General features: G+C 37.0%; 1 protein-coding gene and 1 long non-coding RNA gene across 10 annotated transcripts in view; one reads left to right on the forward strand and one right to left on the reverse strand.

Annotated features, from left to right (window-relative positions):
* ANKRD17 (ankyrin repeat domain 17) overlaps positions 1 to 19,760 on the forward strand; it is a 130,016-nt gene that overhangs the window by 81,377 nt on the left and 28,879 nt on the right. For 4 of the 8 annotated variants that reach the window (XM_037896673.2, XM_037896675.2, XM_037896676.2 and 1 more), the window contains 9 exons: positions 162 to 249; positions 1,666 to 1,793; positions 2,472 to 2,615; positions 3,549 to 3,651; positions 5,224 to 5,979; positions 13,648 to 13,796; positions 16,148 to 16,259; positions 16,486 to 16,631; positions 17,031 to 17,173. In XM_037896673.2, the coding sequence (XP_037752601.1) occupies positions 162 to 249; positions 1,666 to 1,793; positions 2,472 to 2,615; positions 3,549 to 3,651; positions 5,224 to 5,979; positions 13,648 to 13,796; positions 16,148 to 16,259; positions 16,486 to 16,631; positions 17,031 to 17,173 (1,769 nt within the window). The remainder of the gene's footprint in view (positions 1 to 161; positions 250 to 1,665; positions 1,794 to 2,471; positions 2,616 to 3,548; positions 3,652 to 5,223; positions 5,980 to 13,647; positions 13,797 to 16,147; positions 16,260 to 16,485; positions 16,632 to 17,030; positions 17,174 to 19,760) is intronic. The other 4 variants (XM_037896674.2, XM_043544597.1, XM_037896677.2 and 1 more) reach the window with 2 other exon arrangements.
* LOC122465376 lies at positions 8,378 to 19,689 on the reverse strand. Of its 2 annotated transcripts, XR_006290175.1 has the most exons (5): positions 19,317 to 19,689; positions 17,867 to 18,864; positions 11,469 to 11,549; positions 8,678 to 8,800; positions 8,378 to 8,540 (listed from the first exon to the last, which is right to left on the reverse strand). It is a non-coding gene; the product is annotated as an uncharacterized LOC122465376 (long non-coding RNA). The 2 variants fall into 2 exon arrangements; XR_006290176.1 differs by lacking the exon at positions 11,469 to 11,549.

The following is a 19,760-nucleotide window of genomic DNA, read 5'->3' on the forward strand; positions in this document are numbered from 1 at the left end:
AAGTCGGTTAGTTTGTGGATATTATTGGGTTACTAAACCTCAAAATGTAGTCATTTGTGATGGTAATAATATTTCAGCTGAAAAAGTGAAGGCTGGATTTAGATCCCGTTAGAAACTTGACCTTTTGCAATCTTGTAAGCCTGTTTTCATATTTTGTCTAGGAACATGAATCAGAAGGTGGAAGAACTCCTTTAATGAAAGCTGCAAGAGCAGGTCACGTTTGCACTGTTCAGTTCTTGATTAGCAAAGGTGAGTTCATGAAGTTTTCTTTTCTGCTTTTATAAGAATTCTGACTTGAAGACAACTGTGTATGTAATGTAGATTCTATGTAGATTTCCAATAATTTAAATAGCAGTGCTAGTACTAGGATAACTTTTTTTATGCTTAATTTTATACATAATGGAAATAAGGTTCTGGACATCATTTGTCTTAAACATGCCCCTTCTTGCACCGCAGGCAGTGCATGAAAACCTTCACGGCCTGTTGTAATGTATGGATACTGAGTCGCTGCTCATGTGTTTCGATCTATTTTTTATTAAATAGAAGATATTTGATCCTCCTGATTGTCCATACAATTGACACATTGTATATAAAACTCAGAGTGTTTCTAATAAGAACATGGAATGATTATAGGACTTACAATGACATTATCGTCTTGCTTCCAACTACATTAAAGTTACTTTAATCACTCTACCTTGAGTTAGAATATTTAAGCCACTAGGCTATGTAGGCTAGGACTTCCAAACTTGGTAACCTAAAGTGAGGTACCTGATACTTAAAAGGTGCTGGTCACCTGCAGTTCCCAATAAGTTCATTGGGAGCTGTGGTATGGCTTAGGAACTCAGAAAATTAGACCCCTTTAGGCCCTAGTGTTTTATTTGCATTGAAGATAGTGGAAGCTAATGGGTGCTCAAAGCTTTTAAAAATCAGGTGCCTAAATATTGATTTAGGAGTCTAATTTTAGCAACTGCATGTGTCATCTTGCTCCTTATTAACCCCGCTTCATCAGCCAAGCAGCTACAGTTACAAGTTTTCCTCTCCTCCTTGTGTGGAATCTGACTGGCCTGCTGTCCCTAGTCCTGCCCCATTATCATCCCTTTGCCAATGTGAATGGGAGAAGGCACAGCTGGAATTAGTCGCTGCTTGCCAGTGACTAGGAAGGGCTTCTGCAGCAAGTCAGTCATAAAGTGAGGCACTATGACAACAAAATTGCTGGCAGATCTTGAATAACGGCATCACATATACAATCACATTAGGTCCATGCATGTAATGTAGACATATTCACATTCTTGGCTGGGAATGTTAATATTTATGCTATCTTCCCTGTATTATTTAGTAAAAGTAACATTTTTGATCCATTATGTATCTGATGAGACTTTTGTGTTAACAATTATAACTTCATATTGTCAAATTTGCTGAATACAGTACTATATTATGTAACAGTCAGTGCGTCTGTTCCTAACATTTCTGGCCATCAAATACATTTGAAGTTGATTTATGCATTTAATTATTTTTAAAGCTGCTGTTTCATATTAGTCTAATATATGTGGAATTAAGTATTGATCCCAGAACAGGAATGGGTGAAAGACAAGTGTTACAGTTCATCTTTTTATGAAGTGATTTCTTCTCCCATCATCCTTCTTTCTTCCCCCTCCTGCACTGAAGGAGCAAATGTGAATAGGACCACAGCTAACAATGATCATACAGTATTGTCGCTGGCCTGTGCTGGAGGTCACTTGGCAGTTGTGGAATTACTGCTAGCTCATGGAGCTGATCCTACACACCGACTGAAAGTAAGTATTTTTAGCATTTGTATGTTTTCCTTGTCTTCTGAACTAATCTTTTATGGTTACTGTTTCAAATAAATGCAGGGACTGGCTAAATAAACTGACATACTTGTAATGAAAGTTTATAGCAATCACTCTCAAAATTATAAATGTGGATAGTGCTAAATGAAATCCTTATCATCCAAGAGAACCCTTGCCACTAAGGGCTTGTCTACACTACCGCCTAAGTTGATGTTAGTTACATCTCTCAGGGGTGTGAAAAACCACACCCTTGAGCAATGTAACTTACATCAAGTTAGATGCTTTTCCGCTAACCTACTTCCGCCTCTCGTTGCGGTGGAGTAATTACGTCGACGGGAGAGCGCTCTCCCATCGACGCAGTGTGTCTTCACCAGACATGATAAATCGGCGCAGCTGAATTGGTGCAGCGGCTCTGATTTAGCGTGGTAGTGAAGGCAAGCCCCAAGTGTATAGCATTGTTTGAGGGAGAGTGAGTGTATTAGCCACAGGAAGTCATGAATTCTTGCACCAAGAAATTAGACTGAACTTGCTATGTAATTCTCATAGTTTCATAATGTTAATGCCTTTGTGTTTAAAGATACACTTGTAAAAATGTAAAATTAAAATAATTTAAGTTTCTCATACACATGGTTTTCTAAAGTAGTGTGCTACTATTCTCTTTAGGATGGTTCAACTATGTTGATAGAGGCAGCTAAAGGTGGTCATACTAGCGTGGTTTGCTACCTGCTGGATTATCCAAATAACTTGCTTTCTGCTCCTGCACCTGATGCCACCCAGCTGACCCCACCATCCCATGATTTAAATAGGGTAAGATTCAAGAGCTAATACAGGGTTTTATTTCATTTTTCTGTGTGTTCATACTTAGTTTGCTGAAAGTTAAGGGACTGAAATATGCACTAAAGTTATGAAAAATATCTGGAAACATAGGTTTAGCACATTTTGTAGGTTACTAGATGAGCTTTTTTGAAAAGATGCCACAATTTGAAGTGCAAACTGAAAATCCTTTGGTAGCGTTACTGGGTAATCTTTGCCTTTTTCCTCTTGATCTGTCAATTTTACTGAAAAAACAATGAGGAAGAAAATCTCAACAGTCGAAAACACTTGAGTAAGAAGTGCTCTTTTAACCTTCATTTGCAGCCAACTGTGGCTTAAATTTGCACTGCAGATTTATTATGGGTTACCATGTTCATGATGATGAAATTGTTAGAATGTTTGTTGTTTATACTAAGGCCATGTCTGCACTCCCCCTTATGGCAACAAAACTTATCGCTCAGGCGTGTGAAAAAGCTCACACTAAGCGACATATTTTTAATCGGCATAAGTGCTCGTGTGCACAGTGCTATGTCGGCGGGAGAGCGTCTCCTGCCAACACAGCTACTTCTGATCATTTAGGTGGTTTTATGATGTCTACAGAGAGCTCTCTCCTGTTGGCATAGAGCGGCTACATGAGTGATTTTACAGCGGCACAGCTGTATCAGTAGAGCTATGCCACTGTAAGCCTGCTAGTGTAGACATGGCCTAAGAATGTGAAGTGCTTAGGACCCATATGAATAATAGTCTGGAACTGTTAACAACTATTGGCACTGAACTCAACATTTCAAAAGGTGTTATATCAAATACTGTTTGTTATGCATGCCACTTTTGTAACAGTGACCATTTGTTAATATTTATTGAAGTATAACATCTCATTAAGCATATAGGACGAAAAGAAATGTAATCTATTAGTGTCCAATGTTTTAGGCTCCTCGAGTACCAGTGCAGGCACTGCCCATGGTCGTCCCACCCCAGGAGCCTGACAAACCCCCTGCCAATGTCGCCACAACCCTTCCCATCAGAAATAAAGGTCAGTTGTAGCTTTGCAGCTTACTTTAAACATCCTATCTAGGTAGAAGATTTAGGGTTGCTTTCAATTTTATTTTAGTTGACAAGTTCCTGCAGACAATAATCGTTTCTGGTATCAGTCAAGGGAATTAATTTAATTTTTGTAAGGACTGTTTTTACCCACATTAAAGACTAAATATCTATCTAACTTCTTTAAATTGGAATTTTTCAAGAAATGTGCCTCTCTAAAAAAATCTTACATAATGTGTGGTTTTGCTAGATTAATGTGAAATGTCAGTTGTCAACCAGTATCGAATAGTTAAAACTTTGAAAGAATTGTCATTGATCACAGTTATCAGTAATATTGTAGCTGGTTTGGAATTTACATCTCCTTAAGATAGTAGTCTAGGTACAGATTTGACTATATTTAAAAGCAGAATTTCTTGATTTTGTGCTGTAAAATGTGACTTGGGTCCTCTTTGCAAAGTAGTTGAACTCAGTGTAAATTTGGTATCCATTTTTGAAACATTATGTAAAAGTGCAGCAAAAATTTTATAGATAAAGGATCTCCAGAATATTTTTTCTATCAAGGACCACCAGTAGGTCACGTGTGTGTATATGTATAATAAAATATATACTGTGTATATGCTTGTAATACTTTACAATTTAAGTTCTGCTGGAAGAAAATGGGTCCTTCCACAGTTAGAAATACTGTCTTAATTTTCCTTCCATTCTGAACCATTAATCACTTTTCCTTATAACATTTAGATGGTATAGTGTTGGCTTAATCACTATGGACTTGTTCACTATAAATCGGTTGGACTACACAGAGCACTGTCCTTTCTTACGTGAAGACTGAATTCTTTCCCTCTCCTGATTAGGGAGTTGGGTTGAACGTACGCAAATTCATGTCTTCTGTGTGGAACACCTAAACACAATAACTGTCCAATCAGAACATATTAGTTTGTATTTTAATGCTTTAATATTGGGTCTAGTACTGAATGTCAAGCTGATATAGCTGGACTCCCAGTGTGAAGGGATTAAATATTCCTAATTAGATTAGCACCTTTTTAAATCTACCAAGTCAGATTTACAAAGCTAATTCTTCAAACAAACAAAAACCATACCGATCAAATAAGTTTGGCTTGGTTTCTTGGCTTTTTCCATGCATTTATGACTTGATACCATCTCAAAACACAAAACAACAGGTCTAGGGATAGTATCTCCTTCCCCTTCTTTTTTGTATATCTAATTATGCCACTTGCATACCACACATCTTGAGGCAATCATTTTCTTGTCACAGACATGTAGCTATTGTTGGAACAAATACCTTAAAAATAATTTACAAAACTGTTCTACATTATGTATAGTAATCCACTGTTAAATTTGCAGGCTAACCTCTGAATTAATATTTATCATAACGTGCAAGATATGGTTTTCTTCATAAGGGTCTTACTGTACACTTTCACCTTCTATGGGTACAGTACCTTGGTGCCTAACTGTTGGCCATTAAATGTCCGAACAGTAGCTCTGTAATGAGGATGCCATTCATGTGCACTTCCATTGGTTCTGAGGGGGTTTCTTTTTCACACAGCTGCTTCTAAACAAAAGTCCAGCAGCCATTTGCCAGCAAACAACCAGGATGTACAGGGTTACATCACCAATCAGTCTCCAGAGAGCATTGTAGAAGAGGCTCAGGGCAAGTTAACAGAGCTTGAGCAGAGGATAAAAGAAGCCATAGAAAAAAATGCTCAACTGCAGTCCTTGGAACTGGCACATGCTGATCAGCTTACCAAGGAGAAGATTGAGGAATTGAACAAAACGAGAGAGGAACAAATTCAGAAGAAACAAAAGATTTTGGAGGAACTGCAGAAAGTAGAGCGAGAGTTACAACTGAAAACGCAGCAGCAGCTAAAAAAGCAATATCTAGAGGTTAAAGCGCAAAGAATTCAGCTTCAGCAGCAGCAGCAACAGCAGTCTTGCCAGCATCTGGGACTACTGACTCCTGTTGGGGTTGGAGAACAACTTTCAGAGGGGGACTATGCACGATTACAGCAGGTGGACCCCATCTTGCTCAAGGATGATCCTCCGCAAACTGCTGCGCAGATGGGCTTTGCACCTATTCAGCCTCTGGCGATGCCACAAGCTTTGCCTCTGGCAACAGGTTCCCTACCTCCAGGGTCCATCGCAAATCTTACAGAACTGCAAGGTGTTATAGTTGGACAGCCAGTGTTGGGCCAAGCACAGCTGGCAGGGCTGGGGCAAGGAATTCTGACAGAAACTCAGCAAGGGTTAATGGTAGCCAGCCCTGCTCAGACCCTCAATGACACGCTGGATGACATCATGGCAGGTGGGTTTATATTGTTATGAGCAGGTATAATTTATGATTTGCTTACAGCTAGTAGAGGGTATATCAACTTGCTTTTCTTTTCTTTTCCTTTTTTTTTTTTTTTTTGGTTTGGTTTTGTTCTAACTACCATAACAATGAACGATTTTGGTATACTGATCCGTGTCCTTAGGGCTTTAGAATAATAGTTCAGTATAAGTAGTCTTAAGTAAACATTTTTAGTTTGAAGGATTGACCTCCCGTTTGAGGTTTTGCTACCCATTGCCCGTTTGACAGGTTGGTATGCTGTATGTGCAAAATGCCATCTTATTTTGCATAGTTGCTTTGGCCACAGTTGAAACGACGATACTATTACAGCCCATTTCTAGATGTGGAGCACCACATTGTTCTTCAGTGTTCGTTAAGAAATAGATTTAATATTTGGAATAGGTCTTCTATCAACTAGTGTACTCCAAGCAAGACCATCTGAAATAGACCTTCTGCATTTGATTGTAGAATTAGAAGTGCCATATTTAAACTTAAATTATTTAGGAATTGAGCCATAAGTAGGAATAAATTTTAAATAAACCTATATGTATTGTTAAGAAATACACAGATTAAAATTGCTTTACCTTTATCTATCCAAACAAATTTAAAATTTTCAAAACTTGTCTATGAGAATAATCCAGTATTAAGACATTTCATACACATTAGATTTTTCTTGAAGGGGGACTAAACAGGGCACTAAGAATAAAATAGGGTTTAGATACAACCGGAAGTATAGAAGGCTAGCAGTGCTGATTTCCTTATAGGATGTTCTGCATCCTAATTACATTTCATTTGCTGCTCCCCTTGTTAATTACACAACTTGTCAGTGAAATATTAGTTTTCAATCTATTCCTTTATTACAGTAAACCTGTGTATCCCTTGAATCTTTTAAATTACCTTGCGGGAGGTCAGCATATATTAAAACTTTATTATAAGTACAGCTTTATTAATCTTAAATTAAGAAAAATATTAATTACATGGTGCTAATTATCGTGGCATGCCATTTGAGAAGCATGTCAGTGGAGGTAATCGAGGATATCTCAGTCTACAGGAGTAAAGTTATGTTATATCAACATATTGCAGAAATGACAGTAGCATTATCATGTAGGGAAGTGAAGAAACAGTATTTGGGGAATTTTTTTTTTTTAAATATTCAAGCTAAAATGTTCAAACCTGGGTGCCAAAAATTAGGCTCCAAAATAGTGGCTTGATCGTCAGAATGGCGGAGCCCTCTCAAATTCCACTGAGGTCAATAGGAGTTACCGGAGCCCAGCACCTTTTGAAAATCTGTGTGCTGTTCAGGAGCTTAACTTAGGCATCCAGGTTTGAAAATATCAGTAGGCAAAAGTTAAACTGAACATTCAAGAGACAATTTCTCTCCTTCTGTCCTGATGAGAAAATGGAGATGTGAAGATTTCCCTTATTTGGATATACTGGGATACCTAATACCAGCTGGTGCATCTGTCAGATAAAATGGTTACAACTTTTAAGCAGTAATTACACCTACTGAATTTAAATAGAACTTAAATTTAGTTTACATTTTTAAATATATTATGATATATAATTACATGTAACACCATTTAAATATTGAGGATTCATTCTTCTATTTTGGGGGCGCACTATCTGAACACTTCCTTTATGAAGGGCTAGATTTATGCAATTTACATCTGAATCAAATACTTCTCACATTCTTAGGTCCCAATTCTACAAACTGTGTGTTTGCAACATACAATGAAGTCTGAGAGTTGCATGTGTGGAAGGTTTTCAGGATTAGTCTGAGTTTGTATAAATTAAATTTCAGATTACTAAACCACTAATGTAAAAAGAACCCATTTTTATATGTAAATAAGTGCATGTAGTGCAAATAGGTAAACTTCAAAAATGCTGTACAATTTAAATTGCAAAGTCTGATTTCAAGCTGCCACAATACTGGAGATGAATTTGGCTCAATACAATACTCGGCAAACTAGAACATATTTGCAGTGTACCCCATAGATTTCATGGTGTCTCTCCATGGAATGTTTGACTTACTAAGACTCAGGGATGGTGTCACTTGAGTTACACCAGAAATTAATTTGGCTCACCATGTCTGTGACATTTGTCTGATCAAATGGAAAGTCACCAGTTTTTCACCTTGATTACTTAAGTTTGAACCAGCTGAAAATGGAACTACTTTTATAATGTCAACTGATAAAGACTTTTAAAATTTCCCCTTTTTGAATGAGAAATTAAAATTAAGGTAGCAATGGAAAAAATCAGAGATACCCACAGCTGCTGTTGGCAATTGTTGGGTCTTCAGCATTTCTCAGGAGTAGACTAGAAATAACAGAATATGTAGTCAGTTTTTAAAATGACAAATGTAAAAAACAATGTATTTGAAAATTTAGTTTTTACTTGTCTACTCTAGGACCTGAGGTCAGGGTTCTTGTTCATCCTGCAAGAGTTTGACAAGGCAAGGAAGGACACCTCCCTGCTTCCACTTGAGATGTTGATGTCATTATCTCTCATGCTGTTGTGATGAATCTTCAGTTCAGATCCTGATGAATAAGAATCACTTCAGTTTACTTATGAACGCATTTTAGCTATTAAGGCTATATATGCAATCTATTAATTCATTAGCATGTAAATACTATAAATGTATATTTTTAATAAGCATTTCAGTTTCAGTCAGTACCTCTTTAATTTGTTACACCTCCCTGCCTTCTGCTATTGGGAGATGTTTGTTGCACTTCTGCTCCCTTCTTCTGCTATTGGGAGATTTCTTGCAGTTTTCCATATTGAGTGTTGCCTTCAACACCTTTGAAAAGAGAAGCAAATTAACACATTGTACAGTCAAGGGTTTCAAAACACTTTACAAACAATAAATGTAAGCGTCACAAAACATCCGTATGAGATCATTAAGTTGCATTTACAGTTCACAAATGGCTAAATTGGGTCATAGGAAACATTAAATGACTTGACAAATGCTACACAGTAAGTACAGACTCTAGATTGGACTAGTTTGTCAAAATCCTGAGATTTCTTGTAACTTCTAGAAATGCTCCTGGAAGTATGTACTCCCATGGGAAAGAGCAAATTACTGCCATAGCATTTTAATTTACACTATCAGTATTATATATAATATACAGATATCTGTATTATTCTTGGTGTGTATTGATGGCGTGCTCTGGGAGTTGCTGCGTAAAGGAACAGTAAACACAACTTAATTACATTTTTTATTGGTCCATTGACTAAAAGGTATGGACTTCCTGCAGGAAAAGAAATGTATGTAATGTGATCTGTTTTACCTTTTAGGCTGGAAAAATGCATGAAAAAGCCCCTGAAAAGAACTAATATAAATGTAAAATAAGGAACATTGACGTGTTATGGATTCTCAGGCTCCATGTGATAGATCTGTTAATATTTAGGAGTGGTATTATATTTGCCAATTCATAGTCACAACATGCCTTCTAGTTACTATTTCAGGCATATAGTGACCTATGTAATTGTGTGCAAAGATCCATAAAAATGTATTCTAGGAACATCTTTTTTTAATCTTAAATTCAGAAAACTTGACTCTTCTTCTAGAATATTTGGAAAACCCTGAAATGCGGAAAACCAAATTCGTCACATTAAGATCTTAAACAATTTTAAAATCCATTTGAGAAAAAGCAAATGAAAATCTGGCTGTCAGTCTCACATCTCAAATTAAAGCAGTGCAGCACGAAAGAATGCCTCAACCTTTGCAAGGGACGTTCACTGCACAAGAATAGCATTGTGTGCCCAGTAATGAGAACACCACTAAAAAAAATTGCTAATGTTCAGCGTAGTGTAAAAAATTTCAAAACTTTGAAGAAACTGAATGAATAATATGATCATTCTTATGACACAAAAAGAATCCCCCTTCTTGCTAAATTAAAAAAGCGCATAGCATTATCCCCTGAGTCAAGAGGGACAATTATATTAGCTATTTAAAGAAATAAACGTTGACATTTCTCAAATATGAGCATGTATTCCTTTTTAAAATGTCAGGCTTACCTTCCGAATGAACTATTTGATAAGAGCCTATTGCTCTTAAACAGATTTTTATCTTACACAACCTTCACTCTACTTACTTATACTTGTGAACTTTTTTCTTTTTTTACTTCTCTCCTGCAATATTTGGAGTACTTATCTTACAAGTGTACAACTTGGTGTTTTTGTGGGGAAAACATGTCAACTGTAAGGAACATTCCTTTAAGTCCAGAGGAAATCTAAGATCTGGAAAAGGAGTCCAATGTAAAGATTAGTTAAGTAGACCTCCTAATGGCAGTACACAGGAAAATCAAATATAAAAATTGAAATACTGCAGTGCCTTCAGTCTTCATGGCAAATAAAATTATCAAGAGCACCGAGAGCTGCTTTCAAAAGTGATTAAGAACCTAACTCATTAACTTTCAAAGTAACTTTGAAAAGTAACTTTTGAAAATCAGATTTAATGCTTTTGAAAATTTAATCCTACATCTCAACAGGAGAAAGAAGTGTGTGTGGCCTTACAGTAGATGTTCACCTAAGTAGTGAAACAGATACCTGTACTTTACCACATCACAGTCAGAAAATTTAAAAAAAGAAGAGGTGTGGGTAGGGAATTCATTTTGTTTTGCTTGCTCATGATGACAGAATGTGCCCTGATGTTGTTAAAACTCTTCATTAAAATAGTTAATTTAAAAATATTTCTTAACTTTACTAAAGTGGGCCAAGTACTCATGTTCACTGCTGGGAAGATAGTATGGAGACATTGTAGTTTATTGAATGCTTCTTAGTCTTTGTTAGAACACTTTAGATGAAACGATTTTTGTTGGTTGCCTTTTGGGGTATGCACTTGAATGACCATTTCAACCTGATCAGGAGCTTTCCTGGCACCTAGAGTACCACCCTCATGATTGTTAGACCTAAAAATTAACACATTTACCTTTTGTTTCATTTAGTAAATGTACTGTACAGCTATGAACCATATATTTTTCTCAGTTAGTTATTGCTGCAGCAGATTTGAAATAATAATGTAAGAATTGTAAACTGATGTACTGTGTTAGCATGCGTATAAACCGTTCATTTATGAACTCTATTGTGAAGTTTCTTGTGGGAAGAGGGGTGTTGGTTTTTCTTAAAAAAAAAAAAAAAAAAAAAAAAAATTCTCACTGCAGCAACAATAGTGTGAAAAATGGTACATGGCTTAAATTAAAAACAATTTAATATAATAATTCTCAACATCAGTCAATTTGTAGGCCTAACAACCTTGGTGGTGTCAGTTGTAATAGCTAACGTGCCTTTTTTCTTGTAGTGGGTCACAATACTAACTTCTTATGTCTTTGAAGATTTCATAACTTGGAACTGTTTTTTTTTTTTTTCTTAAGAGGAAATTATGGTTCTTAACGACCCTTTGAAAACTTTTATGGTATTACATTCAGCATTGGAAACTTTCTTGTTCTGGTGTGTGGATTACTCACTTCTCATTGATTCCCATCACCTTGCAGCAAGCTTGAGTACTCGGTCTCTTGTAACTTTACGCTGTACCCCCCCCAGTGCCACTGGGCAAAAAAGATCGTTCATTTATAAAATGTTGATATGGTGGGAATCAAACCTTTTTCCAAGCTGTCTTTTAACTTTAGGAATTAAAATACTTTGCGCTGCTTGAGAAGTTCTGTTTTTTAAATCCATAAAAGGCAGTAAATTCAGAGTTCAGGGTTCTTGTTTTGCTGGCTTTTAGAAAAACTTCGGTATCTGACCCACATGTGCTGTGATACAATGAACAAAGAATGGAGCAAGAGATCTAACTCTGAATTTCCTGGTTTTTGTTCTAAATCAAACCTCAGCCATTCTTTTTTTTACAGAACATCTTGATATAACAGGGATAATGAACCTGAGCTGCTTTTAAGTGTTTTATTTTTTAAAGACTCCTGGTGAACATGAATACCTTGGGCTGAAACCTTTGGATATGATGTTCCCTGAACTAGAATTCCCTGAAACCACAACTCGTGTTGATATTGTCTTTAATTTGAAATCAGTCATATGGTGCACCTCAACTTTGGGCCCGATTATCTTGAGTTCAAGTCTTGTGCCAGTAATTGAGTTCATACACAGTGATAACTTTGTAATGAAGTACTATGGGAGACTGATTTCCTCTTCATTAAAGATGCCCGTTGCCATTATTTAGCTATTTAGGTGAAAGTTAAAGAACTAATAACTGGATGGCTTTGGGATTGGCACAGACTTCCACCTCTAATTCATGAGTAAAGCTTGGTTTGATAGTGAACAGAAGTCATTATTATCTGGTAAGATTGTTCATTGGGTCTGTATGGAATAAGTTGTGGCTTCCATTTGTTTCTATCATAATTGACATTTGCTGTCTCCCTTGTTGGCAGTTTCAGCAAGAAGGCCAAGAATTGAGTTAGTACAGAGATTAAACATTGGCCTCTTTGGACTGAGGCTCAGTCAGGTTGGTGGGATGCTGTGGTGAAAGTTGCATTACTGCTGCCCACGATGTTACTGCTGAATAAAGGACTTCAGTGTGCAGGGCTGGTGATCAAGCACTTTTCCCAATTATTAAACCCACTTCCAAGAACAAATTTTAAAACGTTAGAAACTTTAAGAGTAGGGGTTACTATATATTCCTGCATAGCTGCTCCATTGTATGTAGTAAAGGAACACTATCAATTTGAAAAATGCATTTCTCTAAATTTTGTGATTACGGGAGCTACAGATAACACTTATGATTATTCAAAAAATATACTTGAATTTTTTTCCAAATCCTTTACTTTGTGCATTTGACAGCACTTTGTATATCCTCCTTTTCATAGCTCTCTTATATAATCAGTGAGATTCTAAAGACCCTCACTAACATCAAAAAGGAGAACAGAAAAATCCATTAATTCCTTTAAAAATGTATACACAGAACATATTATTTTAAAGGATGCTTTACCAGAAACTGGAAGATCTTGACTGCAAAAGGTTCTTTAGGAAAATATTGCATTCAAAATGCTAATAATGCCATTTTGATATGATATAGCAAAAATAGTATTTATTGATGGTTTTCTTTTTACTTTGCCAGAACTTTTAATCTATACCATTGGCAAAATGATTTTTATAAAAATGTTCATCTTTTTCCCCCCATGTAATGTAGTTGTTTATATTTGGTCAATTCTGACTGATCAGGAGCTTCCACACGATCACTGTTGCTATTTTGCATTAGTGCCTTGTAATTGGAATATGAACTCGAGGACCCGTAGTTAGCCAAAATATATAGCTGTAAGTACCTAATTATTCTGACTATGCTCCAGTCTTCTTTTAATGGCATGGAATTTTTGAGTCAGTTAATCGTATACCTCTTTGAATAAAGTGTCTGATCAGAAAAAGTGCTATTTTTTTTCTAAAAGTGGCTTTCAGAAAATGCCGCAAACCTAATATTCACACATTTCTCATACTGTCTATTTCTTAAATTAGTTTTTAAGTTGTCCGAGTTCTTAAGGCCAACGAATTAGAGGTTTAAACGTGATATATTTTCAAAATACAATAATTTATAAAGAAGCATTCAAGATTTTTCTGGTATTTCATTGTTCACTTATTGTGATGTTACAGATCTGAAGAATAAATTTTACTTTTACTAAATGTAGTCATTCTGTTTAACAGCAGTGAGTGGAAGAGCATCTGCAATGTCAAACACTCCTACCCATAGCATTGCAACTTCTGTCTCCCAACCTCAGACGCCAGCTCCAAGTCCTATCATTTCTCCTTCAGCCATGCTACCGATCTACCCTGCCATAGATATTGATGCACAGGTATGCCTGAAATCAGTGCGGCATAATTGTGGTGAAGGTATTTGCTTCTACATAATGAATGAGTCACAATCAGTAAACAATTCTGATTTATATTTAGTTGCATTCTAGATTTCGTGGAATATAAAATCCTGCGTAATCCAACAGGACAATTGCAATGTGTTCTCATCTGGGCTACAGAACAGGTGGGAAAAAAGGAGGCATTTTGTTCGATGACTGATCATTTAGTTTTCACTTTCTCTTGTTTGTGCGATACTAAGTGATAAATTTTCTGATGAAATATCCTTGCAGTTATCTAACAGATATTTGAATCTTACCCCAAGATATTTTTCATCAGCTTTCTGCCAGTCAGCAGGCAAAATAACTCTTCACAACCCGTCAGCCTGGCTCCTAGGTTGGCAGGGTTAGTGCAAATCAACATAAGTGTCTCTGTAACCATTGGGATCCGTTGCTAACGTTGTGCTAACTCTGTGGCATTCCCAGTACTTGCTAGCTTGGGTAACAGAAGACAGAACTTGGTTCCAAACTTTAGTTTTCTCTGCCCTATGCTGCATTGTTCTGCTACATGTCAGCCAGGAACTGTTTTTTTTCTAATGTCTTAGAAGGTTTTGCTGTCAGAGTAGAAATTAAAAAAGAGAGAGAGAGAGAGAGAGAGGGATGGCTGCTGCCTTTTATAAAGTGTTCCATCTAAAAGTCTGTCACAGTCTCAGTAAAAGATTGCATCAAACACCACAGCTTTTCTTTTTTGGCACATATACACCGTTGAATAAGCTGATAATTCTTTAACCAGGCACTGGGAGGATTTGATGAAACATACATCACTCCACCATATGGGCCTGACAGGTAATGTCGTCGTCATGAATGAGTGCATCATACCAAGATGGTAGATAATTAGAAATAACAGGAAATATAGAAGTGGTTACTTGGAGACAGTGGATGCATTCTACAAAAATCAGAAAATTTTAAAAGCAGGAGCATGTAAAATTTAAATTTTAAAAGAACCGCTTTTAATCCTGCGCCCTTGCTCACATAACCTACTTAGTTTACCAGTGATCAAAATTTAGGATAATTTGTAAGCTCATTCTGTGGCATTATTAATAAGGCAGTGGTTCTGTAATTCTAGCAGTTGATGGACTTTCTCGTAAGAGTTATCACTTAACCTCATTGCAGGGCTCAGAATGTTTCCTGGGGACCAGAGTTTGAGAACTATTGCAATAAAGGATTTGTTTTTCAGTGAAAAGTAGTTGATTTGAAGAAATGAAAGTCTTCACAATGTGTCAGTACTTTGAGTCTGGCTGCACAGCTTACTTCACCTCTCCTTGCTCCCAGGATTGCAGTTGTTTAGTATAATGTTTTAAGCTGAGCTAAAAATGTCAACAGTTGTGGATGGCACATTTCTGGGAAATGTCAACTTTTTGAGTTCTTACCTTCCTATTAATAAGGAAACATAGGAACTTTTTGTGCTGAATTAGACATTTGGGCCAAGATTTCACTCTTGGTTGGGGGAAATGGAGGAGGGCAATTTAAAGCCTCTCAAGTCATCCTTTTTCTGGGTCTTAAAATCAAGGAAACCTCCCACCCTCCAAAAAAAGTTACAGGGACCTTCATAGGCCTGGATTTCAAAAATGTAAATATAAAATTTGAAACATTTGTTTTTTAATTTTTCATGCACTAGGCCTAGCTAATCCATTCTCTTATTAACTAGAAATCAAAATCGACTTGCCTGTCAACTTTATGCTTATTCTTTTTGTCAAACACTTACTTCAACCCTCATGTTTCCCTTCCCAACCTTTCTATTATGTTTATCAATAATGTTAGCACTGCTCCAGAAATAAATCCTGCCAATTCATTTGTGCTCCCTCTGTTGGCTTTCCAGCTGCTAAGGCCTAATGCTGTAGTTCCTTCAGAAATACTAGCTATAAGGATGAGAATGAATTTTTATTTGTAGATTTGCTATAGGGGGGTAAAAATTAAAAATCAAATCCATGCATTTCTTAGACGGCAACAATTTGTAATGCATATTGTATTTTGAGTGTAAATTGCAGGACTGGCATTATGACCTTTAAAGATTAAACAGTTTAGCAGAAAATATGATATATCACAGTTCTTGAAGACGCTTATTAAAAGCCCTGTTTAAAGAGCTGAATTTAGAAGCTTAACATCTAATTTGAGCAAGATTATAGCTAGTTTCACAAGAAAAATGTCTAGAGTTATTGAAAACATTTCTTGGGCTTTTAAAAGATTTGTCTTGTAAAGGAGGTACATTTAAATCTTCATGCAGTAATGACCATGGAATTTTAAAATGAAGAAAAATGTATTTTGCTATTTTGAAATGTGTAATTTTTTTCTTTTAGACGGAGAGTAATCATGACACAGCATTGACACTTGCATGTGCTGGTGGCCATGAAGAATTAGTACAAACACTGCTAGAGAGAGGCGCTAATATTGAGCATCGGGACAAAAAAGGTAGGAATCTCAGTATATTGGTGTATGTGGGTTCCATTTAGAATGAACTCCAGTATCCTACAATGCAGCAAAACAATTATATGCTTAGAACCTGGTATTACTTATGCTTTTACATTTATTTTAGACTTTATTCATGGTGACCCAACTTTCTTTTTATTGCTATAACTAAAGTTGTTAATGATTTTAAATAGATGGTGATAATCAAACATTCTTTATTCTGTTTCAGGATTTACTCCGCTTATTTTGGCTGCAACAGCTGGTCATGTTGGTGTTGTCGAAATCTTGTTGGACAATGGTGCAGATATTGAAGCCCAATCTGAGAGAACCAAGGACACGCCGTTGTCTTTGGCTTGTTCAGGGGGAAGACAAGAGGTGAAGTGAAATTTACCCATGTATAAAGGCACCCTTACTGTAGAAGCAGGTTGCAAGTTACATGGTTTAGATTAAGAGCAAATTTATTTTCCCTAGTGTGGGAGACAAAGATGCCTAGACTTCCACAGCGCCCCAACTTTGTATTTTATTAACATTTTTTAATTTTATTGCCATGAAATTTAGGAGAAATAATTGCAACCATAATCTGTTTTTCTGAGAGTAGGGGCATGGTGTTGAAGAGTTCAAGTTCTTTCTTTTAAAAAGGATTGCTTTCAAAACAGAGACCTGTTTTTTCTAGACACGTCTTTTTGGTGTATTCATACGTTTAGAACATTTTCTCCAGTTAGGTTTTCAATTTTAAGGAGAGACTCAAAAGTAACTTATTTTGTAACATTGCAGGTGGTGGAGCTGCTGCTAGCTCGAGGGGCAAACAAAGAGCACAGGAACGTTTCTGATTACACACCTCTAAGTCTAGCTGCTTCTGGTGGCTATGTGAACATCATCAAAATCCTACTCAGTGCTGGTGCAGAAATCAATTCTAGGCAAGTTCTCTTTTTCATCCCTACTCCCCTGCTTTTATAGTTGCTTGTTAAATCTAAAATAAAAGTTCACTTGGTGACTGTATGAAAGAAAAATTCATTCCTAGAGCTTTTAATCCTGATACAATATTTAAAGAAATGTATAGTCTTCCTAGTCATTGGTTTAGTTTTTGCCCCATTTTAGACCAGAACAGTTCAAGTATGCTTTTTGAAGACCCAGACCATTTTAACTACCATTCCTTTCTCCCCCTTCCTTCAAGCGACTCTCCGTGTTTTTGCTACCAAACTTATAGCACTCCTTTCTGGGTTATGGTGAAAATCCTCCTACTGACTTGGATCAGTCTGCTACTTGAGTATAGATACTTTTGAAACAAGAAACAATCACTCACGAAGAAACAGCATCTCCTTTCTCTTATTTTCCTCTCCCCCCCCCCCCCCCCCCCCCCCCCCCCTTCTCTTTCTCCAGCCCAGGTACCAAAAAGTGTACACCATTTTATTTTTAAAACTATTTTATATTTTAAGGTTTTTCTAATAGTAAGTAAGTACCATTGCTATGTCTGACCTTATTTCTGTTTGCAGCCATATTGCTATAGCATGACTTTGTCCGGGACACTGAGCAAAGGAGACAATTATCAAAGCTTTAAAGCAGGATGGGAAATTGCTCATAATAGAAATTGTTAAAAATATAAACAGTACCATTTTTCTTTCACAAAGATTTATAGTAGTTAGTCTCAAATATCGAGCTCCCATGCTTTGTGTCATAAAGTCACTTTCTCTCCCATACTGAGGCCCACAGTTCTGTTCCAGTGAGTCTTCATCCTACTTGTAGCATTGGAGGGTGGAACAAGATCTGCCATTCACTGGCAGGAAGTGTTGTATGGCCCAGCCTCTGGAGACCCCAGACAGTTCTCCTTCTGCCTTCAGAGCTGCAGGCAAGGGGGTCAATGTGAGTCATGAGTTAGCCTGGGATACCGGAGCCATGGGTTCTATTCCTGGTGCTGACGCTGCTGGGTGACCTCTGACGACACTTCACTTTTTTGTGCCTCTAAGGTGAGGTTAATGATACTGACCTGCCTTGTAGGCAAGCAACTCCAGACATTCCTGCTGCAGAGGAGAAACTGAAACCATGACCACAAAGAGATGCTTAGTTCAGCCCCAGAATAATTAGAGCTGTCAAGCAGAATCAGGCTGGCCAAAATATATATGAACTCAGTGCCTGGTACTCCTGCTCATCTTCATGGAGTATGGCATGGCAACTAAATTCAAAAAGACCAAGCTACCCTGGTCTTTACTTCCTTCTTCGTGGGTAGATATTTTTGTGTTTTGTGCAGTCAGGAATCAGGCCTACTGCAGAAAGTCTCTCTGGGACATGGGTTGCCTCAAGACATCCAGCCCCCTTTCTCTGATCAGCTGAAAAGGGTCAGGTATTTGGAAAAGGTCCGCTCCACGCTGCTAACCTGAAGAGATTTCCCATGTGAGGTACACAAAAACATAATTGACATTCAAATCTAGTGGTGTAGGGACCATGGCACTTCACGTGGCCACACTATCCTGTTTTAGAATTCCAGCATTCTATAGAAACATAGTATTATACCTTTCATATGGTTTAAAATAGTCCTTCAGATAGCTCCAGACTTATATTAAACACAGTATACCATCTTGCGAATCAAATGGCCTCTTTATGCGTTAACATCCTATGTTAAATGGGCAGAAAACCACAGAGTATTTCAGTGGTGACTAATGTGGTGTTTTTGTATGGGGTCTTCAAAGCAAAAAGTGTTTATCACTAATGTCGGAGTACTCTTCCTGAAGAGCGGTAGAGGCCTCATGGCCAGATAAATCATGTATCTCATGAGGAGATCTCCTAGGGGGCCACATGGTCATCATTTAGTATATCCTTACAGGTTTCCAAATTGAACACTCGCTGCTTTGAGAGAAAGGTGCTCCAAATTTTAGTCTCTCTGGTAGTAGAGAATGGCCTTAATAATAGATTTCTGGAGTTGTAACATCACTTTCTCCCTCCCTAGATGTACACAGTGATTAAAATCAGTATAACAAACCTGTGGACCTTCATATGAGAGAATATATCCATCCTTACCTGAAAACTGCTTTTCTCTGAGTAATAAGATCAACAGATATGGCCTACCTTTGGTAGGTTTTCAGTAACATGCTGAGAAGTGTGATATGGTTTTTGGGTCAGTCAGTACATTTCAAAGTTTGTTATGCTCTGCAGTACATTACTGTAATAATCATCTTGAGTTAGCAGGGCTGGTTAGGCTTCCAGTGCTGCAGGGAGATTAGAGAAAGGAAACTTTCAGGTTTGGTATGGATACACTTTTTTTCTATTTTGAGCTGCATTTCTGCTAATACTAATAAGCTCAGAATTACCAACGGTAACTAAGCTTTCTTTTCAAAATGTTATTATTTGTTTCATGGTGAAAAAGTACTTGACCCTGATCTTTCAGATTGCATGACTCAACAAAATGCTTAGCTTTGCTAAAAAGTAATTTCCTCATAAGACAACTAATAATCTAAAAGCAGAGTACATAATACCTACAAATGCAAACATTGTAGAAGACCTTGCTTTTAT

Source organism: Chelonia mydas, chromosome 4 (genome assembly GCF_015237465.2).
Source record: "Chelonia mydas isolate rCheMyd1 chromosome 4, rCheMyd1.pri.v2, whole genome shotgun sequence".
Lineage (NCBI taxonomy): Eukaryota > Metazoa > Chordata > Testudines > Cheloniidae > Chelonia > Chelonia mydas.